Source organism: Salvelinus fontinalis, chromosome 15 (genome assembly GCF_029448725.1).
Source record: "Salvelinus fontinalis isolate EN_2023a chromosome 15, ASM2944872v1, whole genome shotgun sequence".
NCBI classification, from domain to species: Eukaryota; Metazoa; Chordata; class Actinopteri; order Salmoniformes; family Salmonidae; genus Salvelinus; species Salvelinus fontinalis.
Genome location: NC_074679.1, coordinates 6368360 through 6393828, shown reverse-complemented (window position 1 = coordinate 6393828; position 25469 = coordinate 6368360). Strand labels below are relative to the sequence as shown.

The 25469-nt window shown below is 41.6% G+C and overlaps 1 protein-coding gene across 1 annotated transcript in view; it reads left to right on the top strand.

Moving 5' to 3' along the window:
• The first annotated feature begins 1472 nt into the window (after positions 1–1472).
• LOC129811331 (MAM domain-containing glycosylphosphatidylinositol anchor protein 2-like) overlaps positions 1473–25469 on the top strand; it is a 207163-nt gene continuing 183166 nt past the window's right edge. Inside the window, exon 1 of the mRNA XM_055862549.1 lies at positions 1473–2436. Within this exon, the coding sequence (XP_055718524.1) occupies positions 2142–2436 (295 nt within the window). The 5' untranslated portion in view covers positions 1473–2141. The remainder of the gene's footprint in view (positions 2437–25469) is intronic.

Sequence of the window (25469 nt, the reverse complement as noted above, 5' to 3'; positions counted from 1 at the left end):
TAGGGAACCAATTGAAAAACTGCAATAGAATCAATATTGTGTCGGACACATACAAAGAAGATAGTCTAAAAGAGAGAGAGTTGTGAAGATAACCAAGCTTCTATGTAAGTTCTCTGACTTTCTCAGAAATCCTAATAACAAACAGTAGCTTTTCAAAACAAATTAAAGTTTATTGTCACGTTCGCTGAATACAACAGGTATTACCTTACAGTGAAATGCTTACTTACAGGCTCTAACCAACAGTGCAAAAAAGGTATTAGGTGAACAATAGGTAAGTAAAGAAATAAAAACAACAGTAAAAAGACAGTGAAAAATAACAGTAGCGAGACTATGTACAATAGCGAGGCTATAAGAGTAGCGAGGCTATATACAGGCACCGGTTAGTCAGGCTGATTGAGGTAGTATGTACATGTAGATATTGTTAAAGTGACTATGCATATATGATAAACAGAGAGTAGCAGTAACGTAAAAGAGAGGTTGGCAGGTGGCGGGACACAATGCAGATAGCCCGGTTAGCCAATGTGCTGGGGCACTGGCTGGTCGGGGCAATTGAGATAGTATGTACATGAATGTATAGTTAAAGTGACTATGCATATATGACGAACAGAGAGTAGCAGCAGCGTAAAAGAGGCTTTGGGGGGGCGGCACAATCCAAATAGTCCGGGTAGCCATTTGATTACCTGTTCAGGAGTCTTATGACTTGGGGGTAAAAACTGTTGAGAAGCCTTTTTGTCCTAGACTTGGCACTCCGGTACTGCTTGCCATGCGGTAGCAGAGAGAACAGTATATGACTGGGGCGGCTGGGGTCTTTGACACAAGCTGCACTGCTGCAACATTCCAACCCAGCAGCGTATCAAACAAGCATTTTGTCAATAGGTCTGAAAACCATCTCATTAGCACCTTCACCAGAAAGATTTGGATGGGCTAAAACAGTTGATTCCGTGACACTTTTATTGACACTCCTACCTGAGGCTGACAAAGCATGCAGAAAACTCAATGCCAGGATGCTGGATTGTCATACACTGCATTATGCCATTGTGCTGGCATATGTGAACCAGGGCCCTAAGCCTTTTCTTCACTAATCAGAATTTATGGAATACATTGGATGTATTATTACTTGATTTACTTTAAACATTATTATTTTTTTTAAATCACATAACAAGCTGTTTTAAATATGACTATGGATGTATTACTATCTCCATCAGCGGCCATTTATAATTCTGCTTCCTGGTCAATTTTGAAATGAGCAGCCCTTCTAGGATGTTTTCATATGATCTGAGAAATGTTTGCTCCAAATGTAATGCTTTTATCTGTTGCATTACAGTGTTTAATGGTCAAATAGCTATTATTGCAGCCATTTGGAATTTTCCTGATAACTTGCTTCCTTTTTTTCAGTTTGAAATTGGCACCCCCTCTGGGATGTTTTCATATCACCTGCGGTATGTTTGTACCAAATTCCATGCTTGTATCTGCTTCATAACGTTGTTTTCACCAAGGCCCTGGACTATGAGGAGTCACGCACTAGATGTCGGCGGGAAGCGGAGGCTTGTCGTTTCAGCGCAGTACGTAGTGCACAGCATTACTGACCATCTCAGAACCAACACATCCTCTTCAAATAATAATTTGTACAAGACACTTTCAGATTAAAACGAGTAACGTAACGACGAATCGTCGTTTGCTATTTCGAGAGACACAAACTCGAGGTTTTAGATAACCTGCATCATGAGTCAAATACGCTTCTAAAACCGGGAATTATTATCCGCCGGGGATGGCACGTTCACGGTCTTTGGCCATAGTGCTTGCATGAACGCGTCACATCCAGCGGCTCAGTGTCAGCTTCTAGGAAAACCTTTTGCTTTGCTGTCCTCGGAACAGTGTGGCAAGCCTTTGAGAGGGGAGGGAAAGCCGCAAGTGAATATCAGAATGTCTTTAATCTCCGTTTAGCAATGGAAGCTGCTGGAATCGGTATAAGCGTTTTCTCGAAAGAATTATTGGCGTTGCATTCTCGGTTACTTTTACAATGTCACAATCAAGGAGATCCTGTTGAGGCTTCAAAGAATGCACGGACATTGGCGATTTTGACTGATGTGCCATTGTAGGCACAACATTTACCAGTTGTTATCCATCGCTGTGAATCATTTATGCTATTACCTGCTGGCCCTGCTCCCACTAAAATATTCACAGAACCAAATGCATTTCATAGAGCATCAAATAAACATTCGTTACCCGGTGTCAATGGTGTCTCAACCAGATTTACGCTGAATCCTGGTGCGGAACCGCGGGAACTGAGTTCCGACAAGCTGCATCTCTCCTTGGGAAGAACCGATCACCATCGAAGTGGATATGTTGACATTAACGTGAAGATGGGTTTAGTTTTCGGTCTCTTGTGGCTGTTCAACATTTTTTTGGAGGGCATTCATTGCCAAGGAGTGTATGGTAAGCCAACGCATTTCTAAATACCCAACAGCTATCATTAATACCACCAACTTGACCTTGTGAAAATGTAGTCAAATGCAAAATGTATGCTGTACGGTCCAGCTCTGTTTTCTGTAGAATTGTAAACTACAACAGGTAGCCTATATGTACTCTATGTCATCATTAAGACTGTGGCTCGCTGAAACCACAGGTGCTCTCCGGGCATTGGGCTATTCAATCCTATGGTGCATGGCTGGTTAAGGAACGGACCAGCGTAGCCTTGGCACTGTTTCTGAGCGTAAACCCCCCCCCCCAATGACATCTCATCGATTATGTGATTTTATTGGTCCAAACTTATACTATTCCACCACAGCGTTAGCGCGTGCTGTAAATCGACTGGCACCAACCCAAGACCGATTGCCAAGCCTCATCTACCACCCAAGGCAGCAAGATCCTGGCAAAGGCATCAACATCGAATCTGACGTGTAGAGCTGGTGGAATTTGATGGAATCATGTATATAAATCCTTATTGGTGTATCTAAATGTTGGAGTCTATCAAATCAGAATGGTTAGAGAAAAGCATAAATTGAATGTTGAAGGTTGGAATGTGAAAATAATTTCATATGAGCAATAATGCGATTGTGGGCCTTTAAAACCAAGACCCAGAAATGATCTTGAAATAGTTTCATTACCCCATTTTATTGCCTATTAATAATCATTAGCTCAATGTCGTTCCCAGAGACTAATACTTTTACAAGATCAGATCACTGGTATTGAGAGTTTGTCCCCCCAGATTCTCTGTCAGATTCTCTCTGTCAGTTCCATGACTGCATACAGTTGAAGTCGGAAGTTTACATACACTTAGGTTGGAGTCATTAAAACTCGGTTTTCAACCACTCCAAACTATAGTTTTGGCTAATCGGTTAGGACATCTACTTTGAGTGACACAAGTAATTTTTCCAACAATTGTTTACAGACTATTTCACTAAAACTCACTGTATCACAATTCCAGTTGGTCAGAAGTTTACATACACTAAGTTGACTGTGCCTTTAAACAGCTTGGACAATTCCAGAAAATGATGTCATGGCTTTAGAAGCTTCTGATAAGCTAATTGACATCATTTGAGTCAATTGGAGGTGTACCTGTGGATGTATTTCAAGGCCTACCTTCAAACTCAGTGCCTCTTTGCTTGACATCATGGGAAATCAAAAGAAATCAGCCAAGACCTCAGTAAAAAAATTGTAGACGTCCACAAGTCTGGTTCATCTTTGGGAGCGATTTCCAAACGCCTGAAGGTACCACGTTCATCTGTACAAACAATAGTACGCAAGTATAAACACCATGGGACCACGCAGCCGTCATACCACTCAGGAAGGAGACGCGTTCTGTCTCCTAGAGATGAACGTACTTTGGTTCGAAAAGTGCAAATCAATCCCAGAACAACAGCAAAGGACCGAAGATTCTGGAGGAAACAGGTACAAAGTATCTATATCCACAATTAAACGAGTCCTATATCTACATAACCTGTAAGGCCGCTCAGCAAGGAAGAAGCCACTGCTCTAAAACCGCCATAAAAACCCAGGCTACGGTTTGCAACTGCACATGGGGACAAAGATCGTTTTTTTGGAGAAATGTCCTCTGGTCTGATGAAACAAAAATAGAACTGTTTGGCCATTATGACCATCATCCTCCTTTGGAGGACAAAGGGGGAGGCTTGCAAGCCTGAAGAACACCATCCCATCCGTGAAGCACGGGTTTGGCAACATCATGTTGTGGGGGTGCTTTGCTGCAGGAGGGACTGGTGCACTTCACAAAATAGATGGCATCATGAGGTAGGAAAATGATGTGGATATATTGAAGCAATATCTCAAGACATCAGGCAGGAAGTTAAAGCTAGGTTGCAAAAAGGTCTTCCAAATGGACAATGACCACAAGCATACTTCCAAAGTTGTGGCAAAACGGCTTAAGGACAACAAAGTCAAGGTATTGGAGTGGCCATCACAAAGCCCTGACCTCAGTCCTATAGAACATTTGTGGGCAGAACTGAAAAAGCGAGTGCGAACAAGGAAGCCTACAAACCTGACTCAGTTACACCAGCTCTGTCAGGAGGAATGGGCCAAAATTCACCCAACTTATTGTGGGATGGTTGTGGAAGGCTACCCAAAACATTTGACCAAAGTTAAACCATTTCAAGGCAATGCTACCAAATACTAATTGAGTGTATGTGATGAAAGAAATAAAAGCTGAAAGAAATAATTCTCTCTACTATTATTCTGACATTTCACATTATTAAAATAAAGTGGTGATCCTAACTGTCCTGAGACAGGGAATTTTTACTAGGATTAAATGTCAGGAATTGTGAAAAACTGACTTTAAATGTATTTGGCTAAGGTGTATGTTAACTTCTGACTTCAACTGTATGTTGTGCCATATTTGATCCACTGTTTAACTTAATGCATGACTGAAACCATAGGGTGGCCATTAGCCAGAGTTGGGAATCAATCAGGAGCCCTGCCTGTGGTTATGTGGTGAGTCGAGTGCACTGTCACCTGTGCCATAAAGGTTCAGACCTCTTGGCATTGGCTGTAGTCCACTCACATACCGGGAGTCTACACTTTTCCCCATCTTAAGAAGTTCCCCATACACAACCCCATTGCAAACGGGGGAACACTTTTCACAAAGGCCTGTGAGGCTTTCAGGATTATTCTGCCACATGTAGCAGTTGATGGAGAACAGCTGGACCACGGCTTGAATCAGCTATTTTCTGGGTACAGGTTGAGGACACTATCAAAAAGTTCCAGACCTTTTGACCAAGGCTGTAGTATACATTGCTCACCCATCAGCATTGTTCTGCCATATGTTACACGTGACCCAACCTTATTGAAGGGTTTCCTACTGGGATATGACAGACGCCATATGGTGTGGCTTAAAGGAAAGATTATATGTTATTGTACCAGGAACCATCCAAATTAGAGGAACATGTACAACTTCTTATAGCTTCTGGTGGTTATTGGTGCATTTTAATGTATTTCTATAAAAGGAATATAGCACCATAATAACATCAGGGCAAATTGGCATAACAGCAAACCCACTTAGGGTGTGCATTAGTGGGTCTACATCACTTAGGGTGTGCAGTAGTGGTTCTACATCACTTAGGGTGTGCAGTAGTGGTTCTACATCACTTAGGGTGTGCAGTAGTGGGTCTACATCACTTAGGGTGTGCAGTAGTGGGTCTACATCACTTAGGGTGTGCAGTAGTGGGTCTACATCACTTAGGGTGTGCAGTACTGGGCCTACATCCCTTAGGATGTGCAGTAGTGGGTCTACATCACATAGGGTGTGCAGTAGTGGGTCTACAACACTTAGGGTGTGCAGTAGTGGGCCTACATCACTTAGGGTGTGCAGTAGTGGGTCTACATCACTTAGGGTGTGCAGTAGTGGGTCTACATCACGTAGGGTGTGCAGTAGTGGGCCTACATTACTCAGGGTGTGCAGTAGTGGGTCTACATCACTTAGGATGTGCAGTAGTGGGTCTACATCACTTAGGGTGTACAGTAGTGGGCCTACATCACTTAGGGTGTGCAGTAGTGGGCCTACATCCCTTAGGATGTGCAGTAGTGGGCCTACATCACTTAGGGTGTGCAGTAGTGGGCCTACATCCCTTAGGATGTGCAGTAGTGGGTCTACATCACTTAGGGTGTGCAGTAGTGGGTCTACAACACTTAGGGTGTGCAGTAGTGGGCCTACATCCCTTAGGATGTGCAGTAGTGGGTCTACATCACTTAGGGTGTGCAGTAGTGGGTCTACATCACGTAGGGTGTGCAGTAGTGGGCCTATATCACTCAGGGTGTGCGGTAGTGGGTCTACATCACTTAGGATGTGCAGTAGTGGGTCTACATCACTTAGGGTGTACAATAGTGGGCCTACATCACGTAGGATGTGCAGTAGTGGGTCTACATCACTTAGGGTGTGCAGTAGTGGGTCTAGATCACTTAGGATGTGCAGTAGTGGGTCTACATCACTTAGGGTGTACAGTAGTGGGTCTACATCACTTAGGGTGTGCAGTAGTGGGTTTACATCACTTAGGGTGTGCAGTAGTGGGTCTACATCACTTAGGGTGTGCAGTAGTGGGTCTACATCACTTAGGGTGTGCAGTAGTGGGTCTACATCACTTAGGATGTGGTTGGTCTTTTTCCCTTGACGTCCCTTTTGACCACGCATCCATAAGATCTACAATCTACAAAGCATTAGTTCTGCAAGACTTCTCAAATACTAGCCACAACTGGGTCATTCTCACGATACTGACATTTGACCCCAAAATTCTCAAGTGTCATTTTTCACTAAATTTCCTCTTGGATCACTGAGATTAGGATCTGTACATTTTTATTTTATAATTATTATGCATATTTTTTAAATCAAATATTATGCATTTGACCACAATTTCCACAACTACCAACACAGAAATTATCATTACTGCAACAGTTTTCAAATTCCAAAAATTTATAAACAAATCACTTTCTAGTATTTTTTTTAACATTGCTCCCCTAATGAAAAGGCCTGAGTTAAACTTAACACTGAAAATGTAATTATTAAGATGTATTTCGTAATTTCTCATTATTGTCACACAACCTTTTTGTTGTTGTTGTCATAATCACTTGTCTAAATATGCATGTTATTTTTTAATTATATTGATTTTCACACATTTGGATAAAGTACAAAAGTCACACTATCCGATTAAGCCAAAATTGCTTGTTTTATTTTTTGATTATTTCCTAAATATTGGTGCATTACGGTAATGATGAGCAGGTATCAGAGATGAGACTGCGTGTTTCGATAATGTGTGTGCATAGTTTGTCATGAAATTTTTTACCGATTTGTATCAGTTTGCCATTATACAAAAATCACTGATGTTAATGCAATTTATTAAAGTACTGTAATTACATGCATGTATTTTCAAAAGTCAAAAGTCGACCTAAATGTAACAAAGTTAATACTTCATCCAAGGTTTTTACAAGTAGTATTGGTGTATTAGGATGTGAATATTTGTGTTGAAAGGTATTTTTAGATGTTCTGGATTGAATGGGATCCTTTGGGAACACTGCATAACACAAAATGTATATAAATGATCTAAAACTGGGATATCAAACAACAGTATATGTTAGTGTGAAAACAGCTCCTACTTTAAGTGGTGGGGTTGCTCTTTGCCGAAACCCAAACTGCTGATTGAGGCTTAAAGTAAGTTAAATCGGGTTTATACAATCCATATTTCTTGACAAACCCTACTTAATCATATAACATATTTTTTTAACCAAAAATGTATACAATAGGTTTAGGGAGTGGTCCTAGTAAATAAATAAAGTTACCAGCAGAGCACAACCATTGACTATACATTATAATTAGCTTATTATCATTACCTAATTTAAGGTTTTCATTACCAAAACGGACCTAAAAATAACGTGGTAATGAGAAATGTGTGTTTCGGTAATGAGAGGCCCTCAGGTCAATCTGTAAATAATAGGAGACACATTATTATGAGTCAGTAAACAATTGACCACTTCACTAAAGCCCATTATTGCCTCCATGTTGTTAAGGTAATGGTTGTCTGACTTTTTCCCAAATTGAGCTTTTTATCCATTTCGGTAATGAGAAGGCCAAGTTGGGTAATGGGGTGTTTGAGAAGAAGAACCTCATTCTGAAAGTATATAAGCAAATAAATTAACTTGTGCTCATCTAAGGACTACTCTAGAGGATGCATCATGGGTGAATCTAATTTAATTTGAAACATTTATTGGAGTTTTTACATGAACTTTAAAAAGTGTTACGGTAAAGAGACCCCCATGTCCACAGACACTGTGTTTTTACATAATAAATAGTATAGTTTAATGGAAACTTCAACTAGTATACAATTTGTATGATTTATGGACAAACTACAGCAACATATGTTTGTGTTTTACTCAAATCAGTTAGGCTTTTCTAAAGTAAAATTGTATAAAATGATTCAATCATTTATTTCAGACACATTTTGGTAATGACAATTTTTGGTGAAAATGTACAGACTTCAGGCGAAAATGTAAAATGTATTTAAAATAATACACTTTGCCAAAAACTAGACATCTTAGTCTTCCGAATGAGAGTTGATTTTTGCAGATGCATCATGGGGTTTGTTACTCAATTTGCTACAGACTGGTTTCGTGAGAATCACCCAACTGCTGTTGGTCACATATGGTGTTACAGTACTAGGTTTAGCCGTGTTTATGCAATATTGTGCCCTTGGAGGACTTACAGTACACATCTTTAGAAGCAGTACCAGGCCAACACAAAAAATTAGTCAGTGTTTCAATCAATCAGTTCATTGATATTTTCCAACTCGTTCCCCACAGCTTAGTCCCCCACCACATTTTTATATTGGGCAACATTGCTGATAGATTAGGCTACTTTGACAATGCAGTTGTATTTTTTTGTGAATACATAAAGAGGGTTTGTAGATTTGCCACATTGTTACTGTCTGCACGTCTTTATCTGTAGGCAACTGTTTGCCAAGATAAAGGTTTATGTGATCAAATTCTCTCTAACTGTCATTAACGTCAAACTTCAGGTATTAATGTAGTATAGTGTACTGCACGTATCTAACTTAAGGTATTAATGTAGTATAGTGTACTGCACGTATCTAACTTCAGGTATTAATGTAGTATAGTGTACTGCACGTATCTAACTTCAGGTATTAATGTAGTATAGTGTACTGCACGTATCTAACTTCAGGTATTAATGTAGTGTAGTGTACTGCACGTATCTGCAGGAATATTATGCTGCCAGCATCTTTTCCGTCACAGCCAATACCAAACATTAATACTCACTCCTCGGCCCCTAATTACAATATTACTGCTTTGAAATATGCACTATGCATAGTAATTTGTATGGATTCAGAGGCTTCGACTGATAATGGTAAACCTCACTACTTTCATTTGGTTGCTCTGAAAGCAGGTTTACCTTTGATCAGCCTTTTTCTTATACTCATTTTGTGTCTTATTGAAGATTAAGTAAAACGTTTAAGTTAAATGGGCTTGATAAAAAGAGAACAAAGACCTGAATTAATTGTCAACCTGGAAGGATTTTTGAAGTGCTAATGGTTGCCTCTGGAATGCTGGCACAAGTATGGTGTCAAAGATTATGGTGTCAAAGAGTATGGTGTCAAACCCTGCCAGAATTTGTACATGCCAAATTTACACATACACTCTTAGAAGAAAAAAAAATGTAGCTACTTAGAACCTAAAAGGGTTCTTTGGGTGTCCCCAGAGTAGAACTCTTTGAATAACCTTTCTTGATTTCCACAGAGGGTTCTACTTGGAAACCAAAAGGGTTCTACTTGGAAACCAAAAGGGTTCTATGTGGAACCAAAAAGGGTTTTCACTTGGGGACAGCCGAAGAACCCTTTTGGAACTTTTTTTCTCATAGTGTAGGTTCTGTTCATACCTCATGAATAAAAAAAAAAAAAAGCTGTTTAACATTTAGACTTTTTTTTGTAGCAAACTAAGATTGTGATTTTTACAGTATCTTGTAGTGTTCAGTAATTTACTGCTGTGACAGTAGGCATACATCATGTACATTTGCTGCTGACAATGATTTAATTGCAGCTCACATTAAATGCCGTAAATCAAATACATCTCTGCAGCATTAAAATATAGTTGCATAGCTCTCCGTTTCTTTCAATGCTTTTGAAGTCTACAAAACATTGTAAATGGCATAGACACAAAATTTACTTCTAAACTATTCAAATTAATGCTGATTTGCGAAAGATTCATATATATTTTTTGTTGCATTTTCTTAAGTTCTTAGTTCCTCATCCAATTCTCTTGGATCCGGGCCCTCTCATTCCCTAGCAGTGTAAACCATATTCAAATGAGTCTTCTCTCACCCACCTGCTTCTCTCTATTCTACAGATCCTCAGAGGGGTAGACTTGATCCATGGGTCAGATACGGTGTAGTCTCAGCTCCAGGCTTCCTACTCTTGGGAGTATGGTAACACAAGACTAAATACTGTGTTACTGAATAAAGGCAGGTCAAATTCATTCAGAGTTTTCTACACAAACATATGCCCCACATCTTCAATCCTTTTTTCATGATGACTTCGCCTCTGCCTCATGGAATCGACACAAACTTGTAACCACGGGCCGCAGATGATGCCCGATTCCCCAGTCACATTCAGTTAGTTAATCGCCTTGGGAACACACTGCAACAAACAGAAGTATACGCTGCTATGTGGAGTATTCGGCTCAGTTCGAGTAACAATAAGGCATTTCTCGAAGGCATACGATCAGTATTTCAGTGGGTGGTGTGAACATTGACCCCATGAGCCTGAATGCTTCAAGTCATTCTTCCATGCTTTAACACAGTATATTATGCCTTGTTGGTGCAGCAGTACTGTACTGTAGGTTCAACCATCTGCAGACCAGAGAATCAAAAATGTCCCAGTGATCATTTTCATGAATCATTTAGCTGTGATGAGGCAGTAATGTACTTTAGTTACAGTACACTACCGCAGAATAATATACTTCACAGGACAAACAATCGTTCCATCCTTCCTTTCGCTAGCCTCTGCAAACAAAAATAGTCATTGTTCACAGAGAAAAGTGTATTTTTAAAGCGGCTGCTGCCATTAGATTTTATTATTAAGACACAGCGTGCATTGCTCAGCATTACAGGGACTGCTGTGATTAAAATGACTGATGCTGGGTCAGCAACAATGCATATACTGTACTAGGGGTTAATCCCATCGCTCGGGGATCAGGTCGGATGACGTCAGGTCACTGTTTGACGTCAGTCCCAACGAGCACAGCTGACTTTGCACAGCGACAGACAAGAGGGAAACCTCTAGGATCCCTAAGAGCTTAAGAACAGAATGCCGGAACAGCTGAGGCCTGTACAAATAACCGGAACTGTGTCCAAACAGTATTGATTGTCTTTAAAATACTCTCTGAGCGTTTGATTGAGCCTTCCTTGGAGTGCCAGATGGACAGGGTTTGCATTTCTGAGACCGTTCGTTCCATTGAGCCAGCCAAGCTCAATCAAGCACAGCTGAAGAAAACAAATACTATTTGACCCCATGCAGGTCTGCAAATAACCTGTGTAGATAAAGATGATTGCTGTACTTTTCTTAACGTGGTTTTCCACAGCGCTTGTTCACACCGTCCACTGAAGAGAAGCCAAGCTTTGAAATAGATATTTCTGTGATATTGAGAGGTGGTTGGAGGTTGAGAGCACAGTACCCATTATACTAAGTATATATTTTTCGCTGACTATTTATTTTCATTTGGAATTAAATTACTGTATGAGCAGCTCTGAGCATGGTATCTTCACCATCGATACTTTGAGCATAAGAAGCCACCTGAGAGGCTAACGGCGAGGTCAAGACAGGAATAAAAGTGAACAGTTCGACGGGGTGATTTTCAGTTGCATTTTGAGGATTATCTGACTCACAATGAAAAGTCTCCATAATTCAATAATTCATTGTAATGTAATAATATTTTATTTATTTTCTCCTCTGTTTCCCAGCTAATTATCATCTGCTAAGGAATCAAGATTGTTGTGATACACAGTTACATAACCACACATATGAATTACTCTGTTATACGGATGGTTGGAACATGGAAAATAGGTCTCTTACACAACCTTATTTTCACCACATCTTGGCATTTACATTGTTATTGCATTTACATCCCTCTCATTGACTGAAATATTTTTGGATGTATTACATATAGGACATTGTATATTTTATGATAGGATATATTGCATGTAAGGACAACTATAGCAGTTTGTTGACAGACAGTGATATTGTGTGACTTAATGTATCTGCTCATTTGTCCCTCGTTAATCTGCACTGCCCACATAATGGCATTCTTTGGCCTTAGGAAGCCATCTGCCAGAGAGAGAGAGTGCTGGATGTTTTATCAACACACACAGATTAGGCAAATGCTCGGTTCACAGAGCACTGGAGAAGCCAGTTACAGATGAGGAAAAACTGAAGCCCTCTCAATTAAGTGGAAAAGCCACTATATTTCCGCGGGTTCAGTGTTCGACTGCTGACTTGCACTAAGAGAGTCCGACACTGATATTCTGTTGACGTTAGCAGATCTTTTTTTTGATTCGTTGCCACACAATGCCAAACACTTGAATTAGTCACATGGTCCATATGGTCGAAATTGAGGATATGAACAAAAATCTAAACGCAACATGTAACGTGTTGGTCCCATGTTTCATGAGCTGAAATGGGGATGAGGGTGCTGAGGAGTATTTCTCTGTATTTCTGTCTGTAATAAAGCCCTTTCATGGGGGAAAAAATCATTCTGATTGGCTGGGCCTGGCTCCCCAGTGGGTGTGCCTATGCCCTCCAAGGCCCACCCATGGCTGCACCACTGCCCAGTCATGTGAAATACATATATTCAGGCTTAATGAATTTATTTCAATTGACTGATTTCCTTATATGAACTGTAACTCTGTAAAAACGTAGAAATTGTTGCACGTTGAGTTTTTATATTTTTGTTCCGTTTATTATAACTTCAGTTGAACATGATAAATCCGAGTCATTTATCCCATTGACAGTACCTATTGTTAACGTCTCTCTCCAAGGGGACAATCTCTGACAGTGGCTATACGAGTTTAAACATTAATTGAAGATGACAGATAGCAGATTTGTGCAAAAATACACACCTCTTTTGTGATTGTCAGTTTAAGCCTTTGTGGGATAGTTCCGTATGGCACTGTATTTACAATATATTGATATATCATGTCACATGGTATATGATATTTGTGACTTGCCTGGACAAGAATGAAAAGCCACAGGTGGTACTGCTATTGGACATCTTAGGATATCAGAATCAGTGATTTATCCCATTGGTTTAAGGAGATGCACTGTCCATTTCCACTGCTGTGTCCTCCGGAGAGAGTGGGCCTGTATAACATTGAGTGGTGAAGCTTGGCCGGCAGCCTGGCGTGCTTCTTTTCCAGCTCGCCTTCTTCCTGTTATTACCCTCATTACGCAGAGGACACCTCCTCACCACTCACGCACAAGAGGGTGGAGTGGAGAAGTCAGTCATCCTCACATCTGGAGACCACCAGTTAAAGCCAAAGATTATTATTGGCTAGCTTTGCACAGTACTGTGGTTCTGATAAAACCTACGGCAATGGGTTCTGCATGCATTATTGAAAGACAAACATGAACATACAGAATCCTGGCTACATTAGTACATACAGTACAGTACCTTCAGAAAGAATTCATACCCCTTGATTTATTCCACATTTTGTTGTTACAGCCTGAATTCAACACATATTAAATATATATGGTTTCTCACCCATCTACACACTAGAATGACAAAGTGAACAAAATGTTTTTAGACATTTTAGCAAATGTATTGAAAATGAAATGAAGAAATATCTAATTTATATAAGTATTCACACCCCACACCTTTGGCAGCAATTACAGCTGTGAGTCTTTCTGGGTAAGTCTCTAAGAGTGTCTACAGCTGTGAGTATTTCTGGGTAAGTCTCTAAGAGCTTTGCACTCCTGGATTATATAATATTTGCATATTATTCTTTTTAAAATTCTTCAAGCTCTGTCAAGTTGGTTGTTGATCATTGCTAGACAGCTATTTTCAAGTCTTGCCATAGACTTTCAAGACGATTTAAGTCAAAACTGTAAACTGTAACTGAATTCAGGAGAATTCAATGTCATCTTGGTAAGCAACTCCAGTGTAGATTTGGCCTTGTGTTTTAAGTTATTGTCCTGCTGAAAGGTGAATTTGTCTCTGTGTCTGATGGAAAGCAGACTGAACCAGTTTTTCCTCTAGGATTTTGCCTGCTCTTACTTCTATTCCATTTCTTTTCATCATAAAAAACTCCCTTGCCGAAGACAAGCATACCCATAACATGATGCAGCCACCACCATGCTTGAAAATATGAAGAGTGTAACTCAGTGATGTGTTGTGTTGGACTTGCGTTATGACGCTTTGTATTCAGGACATAAAGTAGATTTCTTTGCCACATTTTTTGCAGTTTTACTTTAGTGCCTTGTTGCAAACAGGATGCATGTTTTGGAATATTTTTTATTCTGTACAGGATTCTTTCTTTTCACTCTGTCAATTAGGTTAGTGTTGTGGAGTAACTACAATGTTGTTGATCCATCCTCAGTTTTCTGCTCTATCACAGCCATTACACTCTGTAACTGTTTTAAAGTCACCATTGGCCTCATTGTGAAATCCCTGAGCGGTTTCCTTCCTCTCCGGCAACTGAGTTAGGAAGGACGCCTGTATCTTTGTAGTGACTGGGTGTATTGATACACCATCCAAAGTGTAATAAATAACTTCACCATGCTCAAAAGGATTTCCAATGTCTGAATTTTTCCCCCACCCATCTACCAATAGGTGCCCTTCTTTGCGAGGCATTGGAAAACCTCCCTGGTCTTTGTGGTTGAATCTGTGTTTGAAATTCATTGCTCGACCGAGCGACCTTACAGATAATTGTATGTGTGGGTACAGAGATGAGGTAGTCATTCAAAAGTCATGTTAAACACTATTATTACACACAGAGTGAGTCCATGCAACTTATTATGTGACTTGTTAAGCACAGCTTTACTCCTGAACTTATTTAGGAGTTGATTAATTATTGACTCAAGACATTTCAGCTTTTCATTTTTTTCAAAAAACATAATTCCACTTTAACATTATGTGTAGGCCAGTGACCACCCCCCCCAAAAATATTTATTTAATCCATTTTAAATTCAGACTGTAACACAACAAGATGTGGGAAAAAGTCAAGGGGTGTGAATACTTTCTGAAGGGACTGTAATGTTGGCATTGCTGTTTAATACACGATAAGGCATATTTATTCAGCCAGTAATACTTTCACCTCTGATTGTGTTTGATCTAGTGTTATTTGTACTTTCCATGTCAAAATGTGATATTTTTTATCCTGCATATATTTTCAACTGCAGAAACTGTAAACTTTGCAGATTTTCTACAGCATCATATAATTCGATGCTCATAAAGAATTCCCCTTGGGTGTAGTGGTGTCCATGATCTTATGAGAAGGAGTTTGGATACCTAAATATTGTTGATATACTCCTCGAGCAGCGTCTATGTCATCTATTATTAATGCTTATATTAAAAGTCTTTGGGAGGCATCCACCCGTGACGGTACGGTTCCTTTACAAAGGCAGATTCGAGCTTGTCCAGAGAAACAATGTTTTCAGAGCATATCCAATCAATATCACTTAAAGGTGCTGTGTAAAGCTTCCCGTCAACCAGCCGATACGGACAAATCTTCATAATCTCACTAATATGATGGACAGATGCTTCAACGAAATTCGGTTCTCAGTTTTGTATTTTTTTAGTTCGGTCTATATTTTGTTGCATTTCTAATCCATTTTACTAGACCGGTTCGAAAGTGGGAAGGTTAAGTAATAACACAGACGACTGCTGTATATATATTTTGTAAATATTGTTATGTCACTGCTTTTATTATTATGCCAAAAAGGAAGTGCTGCTCAGCGTTTGGCATTATGATGACGGGACGTTGGAGCATCACCAACCTCTCTAGGATCAGGATAATCCCAAACTTTAGGATCAGGAGGATATCAAGCTTTACATTTAAAACCCAGAAAAAGCTACGTCAGCATTGAACTTGGATATGTAACATACTGTTTCTCAGAATGTTATGGAATTATTGACTGTACTGATTCCCGAGGAATAAATACGACTTTATAAGGTACAAGCATCAGAACTACAGATCCAACATTTTTTTTACATGAACATGATGATACAAATAGCTGTAGCTCTTTAGTACTGTCCACAACATTGCTAAAGCTCGTACAGTACAACACAGTTGCATTCTACAGAGCCTTACTCTGACAAAGAATGAAACATGTAGGTGGCTGTTGTTTTGGGAAGTCGGGGGTGCAGGAGGAGGACAGGGAGAGCAGGTAGCTAGCTGCCTATTGGCTATTCAGCAGCCTGTTGGTCTCGGGGTAGGAGCTATTGGCCAGTCTGACAGTTTTTGCCATGAACCTCCTATACAGTGATGGAGGTGGGGAGAACAGGCCATGGTTCGGGTGGCTGAGGTCCTTGATGATCTTCATGGCCTTCCTGTGACACCTGGTGTTGTAGGTGTCCTGGAGGGCAGGCAGTGAGCACCTAATGGTGTGTTCGGCTGAGCGTACCACACTCTATAGGGCCTTGTGGCTCTACAGTGTAGTCTGCTGGATAGACGGCCTCTGGTCTGCAGACCGTGAGAGAGACTTATGAAGTCTAAAAGTAACGTTGGAGGTTACCCCCAGTGGGTTTCGGTTAGCGCTCTCTCTGTTTCTGTGTTTATCAAGCCATTAGCTGTAGATTTAGAGGGAATGCCTGTTAATAAGTGGTAATGACTGTTAATGAGGATATAGCACTGCAGATTACTGGGAGCAATATGGGTGCGCTTCATTTTGTGCCTGACTGCAGACTCTGAATTATTGTCTATGGTATTTCACCTTAACTAGGAGCGACCTCAGTCTCATCAAAGGCAAAGGAATAGACATGGTGGAGAATGGCTTAGGGGCATAGTCGGCTTGGGAGCAAATCTGTCATCACACTTTGGTCTACGTTGAGTGTAAATATCCCAGAAGAGGAGAAATGGTGTCAGTTAACCAGCGCGGGCGTGCACCTCACACATCACTTCCACGACATGCCAACGCATTACTAAGGTTTCAGTTCGACATGAGACAAAACGACTTATGCCAACACATGCCTAAGGTTTCAGTTCGACATGAGACAAAACGACTTATGCCAACGCATTACTAAGGTTTCAGTTCGACATGAGACAAAACGACTTATGCCAACACATGCCTAAGGTTTCAGTTCGACATGAGACAAAACGACTTATGCCAACACATGCCTAAGGTTTCAGTTCGACATGAGACAAAACGAAAGATTGGTTGTAGTGCAACGAGGTAGAGCCCTGCCATTATTATTCTTAAACATTACCCTCGTCATATATGCCCTTTGCAAGACATTAACATGAAAAAAGAGGACAGAATTCCATTAGAGGAAGGTGCATCGCCTCCTTTACCATTTTGCCTGTTCTCTCCCCAGAAAACAATGGGGACAGCCGAAGAACCCTTTCGGAACCCTTTTTTCTTATGAGTACAGTGTGTGGCATTTATCCTTAAGTACATCCTAGTAATGGTCTCTGACAATCTAAAGCAGTTATACATCGGTAGATTGCTGTGTTTAAACTACAGAGACAAACGATCTACAGAGGATGCGGTGTTGAGAGTTTGCCACCGATGTCCGATATTTTATTGAAGTATATAAATGGAACACAAAAAAACTCAAATCACTTGCCATTGAAAGTGTTCACCCAGAGATTGAAACAAACAAAATCATACATTGTTATTACCGAATTCTGAAAAGCTTTTTTTCTCTCCGAAAAGTGGTTTAACCACACATCCACTCAGGTCAATGTTGTTGTACATTAGACATAAAACATGAGTGAGAGAAATCTCTGTTTACATTCCAAGTATGTAAACCCCATGTTTAGAGACAGCAGGATCGAGGCAGAGATTATAGTAATAGGCAGCATCAATATTCCACATCAAAACATTTTTATCTTAGAGATGAGAAAAAATCGTTACCTCTGGGAAAAGATCACAGTATCTGTATTAAGTTTATGTTTATAGAATATTGGTATTACATTATTATGCAACGTTCCTATTCCGTTCAATTCAGATCTGAGGCCACAAAGCAGAAACTTTAGGTATCCATGTTTTGGAGGAACTGGGGGGGGGTCAATCTATCCCTTTAATACTCACCAGTGATTTCATTTTTGTGCAGACATTCATTCATTGTTTAGTAGAAACATTGTGTTGTACCCCCCTCCTCTAACCCTTCAGCTGTGTATGTGTAACAGTATAACTTTACGTCGTCCCCTCGCCCCGACACGGGCGCGAACCTGGGAACCGCTGCACACATCAACAACAGTCACCCACGAAGCAGCGTTACCCATCACTCCACAAAGGCCGCGGCCCTTGCAGAGCAAGGGGAAACCCTACTTAAGTCTCAGAGCAAGTGACGTAAATGATTGAAATGCTACTAGCGCGTACCCGCTAACTAGCTAGCCATTTCACATCCGTTACATATGCATCCAAAAAGCAGCTTGGAGGCTCTGCTAAACTCGCCACATGAAATGAAAATGTTTAAGAATAATTAATATGATCACTAATGTGTTGGACAAATGTCTTGATAGGTGTCATGATGGGATTAAGTTGTGGACATCATTTAAAAGATGTACACGCACCATTCAGCGATTTATTTACATTTTATTTTTTATTTTTTTCACAAATATGCTCTGCTATCATGCGGGACTACAAACACGTGATTGATTACGGCAGGGTTTTGTCTCCGTGCAGCCACGTTGCCAATACATCCTAGTATCCTAGTAATTAGACAACAGGGTGATTGCATTCAAATTGCTGACCTAACCTGCTTTGAGTTTCCCCTCTCAAAACAGTTAGTTTGGTTGGACGGACTTAAAGGAACGAGTACAATTAGGAAGAAGTAGAGTTGAGAAAGGAGGAGTAGCACAGCGTCCTTGGCAGAGCTCTTATACACCGCCATGTTGAGGCACTAATCATCTTGGTCCGTTCAAACAGCCCCTGACCTTCATCTTGATGGGCCTTAATTGCGTTTAGTGCCATTTAGAGTGTCTCCCATGCATCAGCATCTTTCTCCACGCAGCCTTAGTTTGATCAGACATAATGTGCAGCAATGAATACATTCACTTTTCCAGATATAACCTTGACAGTCCTTCCCAAGGACGATTTTAGTTTGAAGCCGTCTTTCGTGGTGCGTTTACAGTTAAGGGTGTATGCCAGAAGAAACAAAAGACATTTGTTGAAGACTTGGACTTGGACTCGGACTCGACTATTAGTGATTTTTTGTCAGAAAGTCTCTCTCCTTTGTTGATTTAACATGCTAGCTACAGCAGTTAGGTAGCTACTGTATTAGCTAGTTACTAATGTGCAACACTGTAAGATTCTGTGTTGCTTTCAACGTTATGAAATGTAGCTTCAAATATTGTTGTACTTGACTTGAGTATAAAGGGGTCAGAATTTGACTTTCAAGGGTTAATGACTTGACTACATTACGTACAGTACACACAATACTCAAGATATTACAGTGGTTTTAATATTCAATGCTACACGTTAGGAACTTGCTATCATTCTACATTCTACATTGCCACTTCATATTTTATAAAAAGGTTGAAACTCCAGCACTCCAGGTGTTTGGATGCCCCTCATAAAATATGTATTTTTATATACATTTTTGTTGTACGGTAGCTAGTCAGGGTAGGATATAGGGCAAATAGATTACGTTTCATTGGAATTCTTGACAGTATATCTTTTACATGTGAATGCGGGAATTGATGACTGGGAGAATTTAAAAAAGAAGTTGTTGCATTTGCCTTTCTTGTAATTCCCCCAATGGACTTTTGTCATGGAAGATTAATGTTGTAAATTTATGCTGTGTCGTCAACAGTTTCCAAGTCTTTATGCATGAGAGGTCATCTGAAATACTCCTGGTGGTTGGATGATTTCAACATGTTTTGGTGAAGCTCTATTTTGTGCACGACCTGCTTTGTTGCTTCCAATTCTTATGTATGTGACACCTATGGAGTTCCCTCGTTTGCACTATATTATGTAATTACAATGATAGCTTGTGAGGGTTGAATACAAAATGTAAAAAATACAGCAGGCTATGGTCAGCCTCAATCGTTAAGGGTGGATTATTACAATGGTCGGGCAGAAAATGATTCATGTGACATTAGAACAATAGAACGCGCGTTCATTATACACTGTCTTCAGAAAGTGTCCATATTCCTTGACTTATTCTACATTTTGTTGTGTTACAGTCTGAATTCCAAATGGATTACATGTTTTTTTCTCACACCCATCTACACACATAATGACAAAGGGAAAACATGTTTTTTTTTAAAATTTAGCAAATTAATTGAAAATGTCTCATTTATATACGTATTCAGACCCGAGTCAATACTTTGGCGACGATTACAGCTTTGAATCGTCTTGGGTATGTCCGTATCTGCTTTGCACATCTGGATTTGAGGATTTTCTCCCATTCTTGCTTGCAGGTTTTCTCAAGTTCTGTTAAGTTCGATGGGGAGTTATGTTGAACAGCAATCTTCAAGTCTTTCCACAGATTTTTAGTGGGATTCATGTTTGAGCTTGGACTGGGCCACTCAAGGACTTTCAGATTCTTGTTTTCCGAAGCGATTCCAGCGTTGCTATGGCTGTATGCTTGTGGTCATCGGCCTGTTGGAACGTAAATCTTCGCCCCAGTCTAACGTCGTTTGCACTCTGAAGCAGGTTCTCATCCAGGATTGGCCTGTATTTGGCTCCATTCATTGTTCCCACTATCCTTACTAGTCTCCCATTATTCCCACCATGCTTCCTGGTAGGAATAATGTTTTATTTTTTATTTAACCAGGCTAGTTAATTAAGAACAAATTCTTATTTACAATGATGGCTTGGCAAGAGGCAAAAGGCCTGGGATTAAGAAAAGCACAAACAAAAACAATGCAAGACAATAGGGACAACACAGCCCGAAGACACTGGCAACAGTACAAATACAACAGCAAACAGACAGTGTGTGTGTGTGTGTGTGTGTGTGTGTGTGTGTGTGTGTGTGTGTGTGTGTGTGTGTGTGTGTGTGTGTGTGTGTGTGTGTGTGTGTAGGCATGTGTGTGGTATGTGTAAAGTAAAACAACATGCTTCCTTACATAAGACAACGCAAACTAGTGACAACTAGAAACAATTACATGTCTTAACTAATAAAACCCAATAAATGTTAGATGTATGATGAGCTGTGCCTGGTTTTCTCCAGACATAGCGCTTTGCATTCAGGACAAAGAGTTACATTTTCTGTCTCATCAGACCACATACGTTTTTGCCTTATGCTCTCAGTCTTTCATGTGTCTTTTTGCGTGCTGTCATGTGTCTTTTTGTGTGCTCTCATGTGCTTTTTTGCGTGCTGTCATGTGCCTTTTTGCGTGCTGTCATGTGCCTTTTTGCGTGCTGTCATGTGCCTTTTTGCGTGCTGTCATATGCCTTTTTTTCTCAGCCGTGGCTTCCGTCTGGCCATTCTCCCTTAAATCCCAGATTGGTAAAGTGCTGTAGATAGACTGTTGTCCTTCTGGCAGGTTCTCCCAGCTCAACCAAGGAACTCTGTAGTTCTATCAGAGTGGTCATTGGGTTCATCTCCCTGACCAAGGTCCGTCTTGCCTGGTTTGCTTAGTTTGGTCAGACGGACAGCTCTAGGAGGTTGTTACATATTGTTTCATTTTCCCAATGATGGAGACCACTGTCCTCTTGGGAACTTTCAACACTCTGATATTGTTTTAAATCCTTCCCCAGATATATGCCTCATCACAATACTATCTCGGAGATCTACGGACTGTTCCTTAGACTTCATGGTATAGGTTCTGCTCTGACATGCACTGTCAATTGTAGGACCTTATATAGACAAGTGTGTTTCTTTCTAAATCATGTCCAAACAATGGACTTGGCCACAGGTGGACTCCAATCAAGTCATCTCAAGGATGATGAAAGGAAATTGGATGCACCTGTGCTCAACTTTGAGAGTCATAGTAAAGGGTTGTGAATACTTATGTGAATTAGATATTTCTGTATTTCATTAAAATATATATTTTTTACAAACATTTCTAAAAACATGTTTTCACTTTGTCATTATGTGGTATTGTTTGTAAATGGAATTCAGGCTGTAACACAACATAATTGTCACGCCCTGGCCTTAGTATTCTTTGTTTTCTTTATTATTTTAGTTAGGTCAGGGTGTGACATGGGGAATGTTTATGTTTTGTTGGTGTTGGGTGTTTATTTGGTAAAGGGGTTATGGGGTGTAGTATATGGTTTTGTGTTGAGTGTAGATGTCTAGCGTTGTCTATGTTGGTTAGTTATCTAGGAGAGTCTATGGTTACCTGAATGAGTTCCCAATTAGAGACAGCTGATTTCGGTTGTCTCTGATTGGGAGCCTTATTTAGGGTAGCCATAGGCTCTCATTGGTTGTGGGTAATTGTCTATGTAAGAACGTTTGTAGCCTGTATGTTTGTGCACAACGTTTGTAGCTTCACGGTCGTTTTGTTGTTTTGTTAAAGTGTTTTTGTGTCGTGTTCATCTTCGTGTTAAAATAAAAGAAGATGGCTTATTTTCCAACTGCTGCATTTTGGTCCGTTAATCCGCCACACGATCGTGACAGAATTACCCACCATAGGACCAAGCGGCATGGAAGGCGGCAACAGGACCTACCCACAAAGGATTTCTGGACATGGGAGGAGATACTGGATGGTAAGGGGCCGTGGGATCAACCTGGAGAATATCGCCTCCCTCATGAAGAGCTGGAGGCAGCGAAAGCCGAGAGGAGGCGATATGAGGAGGCAGCACGGAGACAAGGCTGGAAGCCCGTGAGTACAACCCAAAAATTTCTTGGGGGGGGCCTTAAAGGGAGTGTGGCGAAGTCAGGTAGGAAACCTGCGCCTACTCCCTGTACTTACCGTGGAGAGCGAGAGTACGGGCAGACACCGTGTTACGCAGTAGAGCGCACGGTGTCTCCTGTACGCGTGCATAGCCCGGTGCGGTACATTTCAGCTCCACGTATCGGCCGGGCTAGACTGAGCGTTGAGCCGTATGTCATGAAGCCGGCCCAACGCATCTGGTCACCAGTGCGTCTCCTCGGGCCGGCGTACATGGCACCAGCCTTACGCATGGTGTCCCCGGTTCGCCTACATAGGCCGGTGCGGGTTATTCCACCTCCCCGCACTGGTCAGGCGACGGGGAGCATAGAACCAGGTAAGGTTGGGCAGGCTCGGCGTTCAAGGGAGCCAGTACGCCTGCACGGTCCGGTATTTCCGGCGCCACCTCCCCGCCCCAACCCAGTACCACCAGTGCCTCCTCCACGCACTAGCTATATGGTGCGTGTCTCCAGCCCTTTACCACCAGTGTCTAAACCACGCACCAAGCCTCCTGTGTGTCCCCAGAGTCCTGTGCGTCCTGTTGCTGCTCCCCGCACTAGCCCTGAGATGCGTTTCTCCAGCCCGGTGCCACCAGTCCCGGCACCACGCACCAGGCCTACAGTGCGCCTCAGCCGGCAGGAGTCTGCCGTCTGCACAGCGTTGACTGAACTGCTCGTCTCCCCAGCGCCATCTGAGCCATCCGTCTCCCCAGCGCCATCTGAGCCATCCGTCTCCCCAGCGCCATCTGAGCCATCCGTCTCCCCAGCGCCATCTGAGCCATCCGTCTCCCCAGCGCCATCTGAGCCATCCGTCTCCCCAGCGCCATCTGAGCCATCCGTCTTCCCAGCGCCATCTGAGCCATCCGTCTTCCCAGCGCCATCTGAGCCATCCGTCTGCAATGAGCCTGCAAAGCCGCCCGTCTGCCATGAGCCTGCAAAGCCGCCCGTCTGCCATGAGCCCACTGAGCCGTCCGCCAGACAGGAGCCGCTAGAGCCGCCAGCCAGACAGGAGCCGCTAGAGCCGTCCGTCAGACAGGATCTGCCAGAGCCGCCAACCAGACAGGATCTGCCAGAGCCGCCAACCAATCGTTTGGAGGAAGCCTAGGAGGTGGTTAGGTACTGTGGTGACGTGGGGACCGCGACCGGAGCCGGAGCCGCCACCGTGGAGGGAAGCCCACCCAGACCCTCCCCTAGACTGTGTATGGTGCGCCCGGAGTTCGCGCCTCAAGGGGGGGGTTATGTCACGCCCTGGCCTTAGTATTCTTTGTTTTCTTTATTATTTTAGTTAGGTCAGGGTGTGACATGGGGAATGTTTATGTTTTGTTGGTGTTGGGTGTTTATTTGGTAAAGGGGTTATGGGGTGTAGTATATGGTTTTGTGTTGAGTGTAGATGTCTAGCGTTGTCTATGTTGGTTAGTTATCTAGGAGAGTCTATGGTTACCTGAATGAGTTCCCAATTAGAGACAGCTGATTTCGGTTGTCTCTGATTGGGAGCCTTATTTAGGGTAGCCATAGGCTCTCATTGGTTGTGGGTAATTGTCTATGTAAGAACGTTTGTAGCCTGTATGTTTGTGCACAACGTTTGTAGCTTCACGGTCGTTTTGTTGTTTTGTTAAAGTGTTTTTGTGTCGTGTTCATCTTCGTGTTAAAATAAAAGAAGATGGCTTATTTTCCAACTGCTGCATTTTGGTCCGTTAATCCGCCACACGATCGTGACAATAATGTGGGAATAAGTCAAGGGGTATGAATCACAGGAGGCTGCTGAAGGGAGGGTGGTCATCATAATGGCTGGAATTGAGTGAATGGAATGGTGTCAAACACATGGAAACCATGGAAACCATGTGTTTGATGAGTTCGAAACCATTCCATTTATTCCGTTCCAGCCATTACTATAAGCCTGTCCTCCCTAATTAAGGTGTCACCAACCTCCTGTGGTATGACTACTTTCTGAAGGCACTGTATGTGAAAAGGTGATTATGTTGTCACTCAGCCAGAATATTTAGGCTACACTTAATATTTGGTACCTTTCAACTGTTATTTAGTGGCCTTAACAAACGACAACAGTTGCATTTTCAGAAAGAGCAATGAGGCTTCTAAGGGCATGCAGGACTGAATTTGAAAGAAATTACAGTGACAAATGACAAAGAAGAAGAAAACGGCTGGGGGTCGATAACTCGGTAAAAGTTGTTTTATATCTTTGCTATCTGTCGTTTTGGGGTCAAGCGGATCAAATCTGAAATCTCCATTCCAGTCCAGGGCTTCCTTTGCGGAAGACACAGATCAACTAGCCTGAATTGTTACAGTTGGACTGTGTGTTTTCCATCAATGTGCTATAGCTATAGTACGTTGGGCCGTTATTCGGTGTTGGTATCGGGACGCGCTGCCTGAATATGATCTAAGTACGATGGTCGTTTTAGTTGAGTGATTTTCGACGACGTTACATCTTAGCGCTTTTGAAGCAATTTTCCAACTGGCAGTCACGGTTC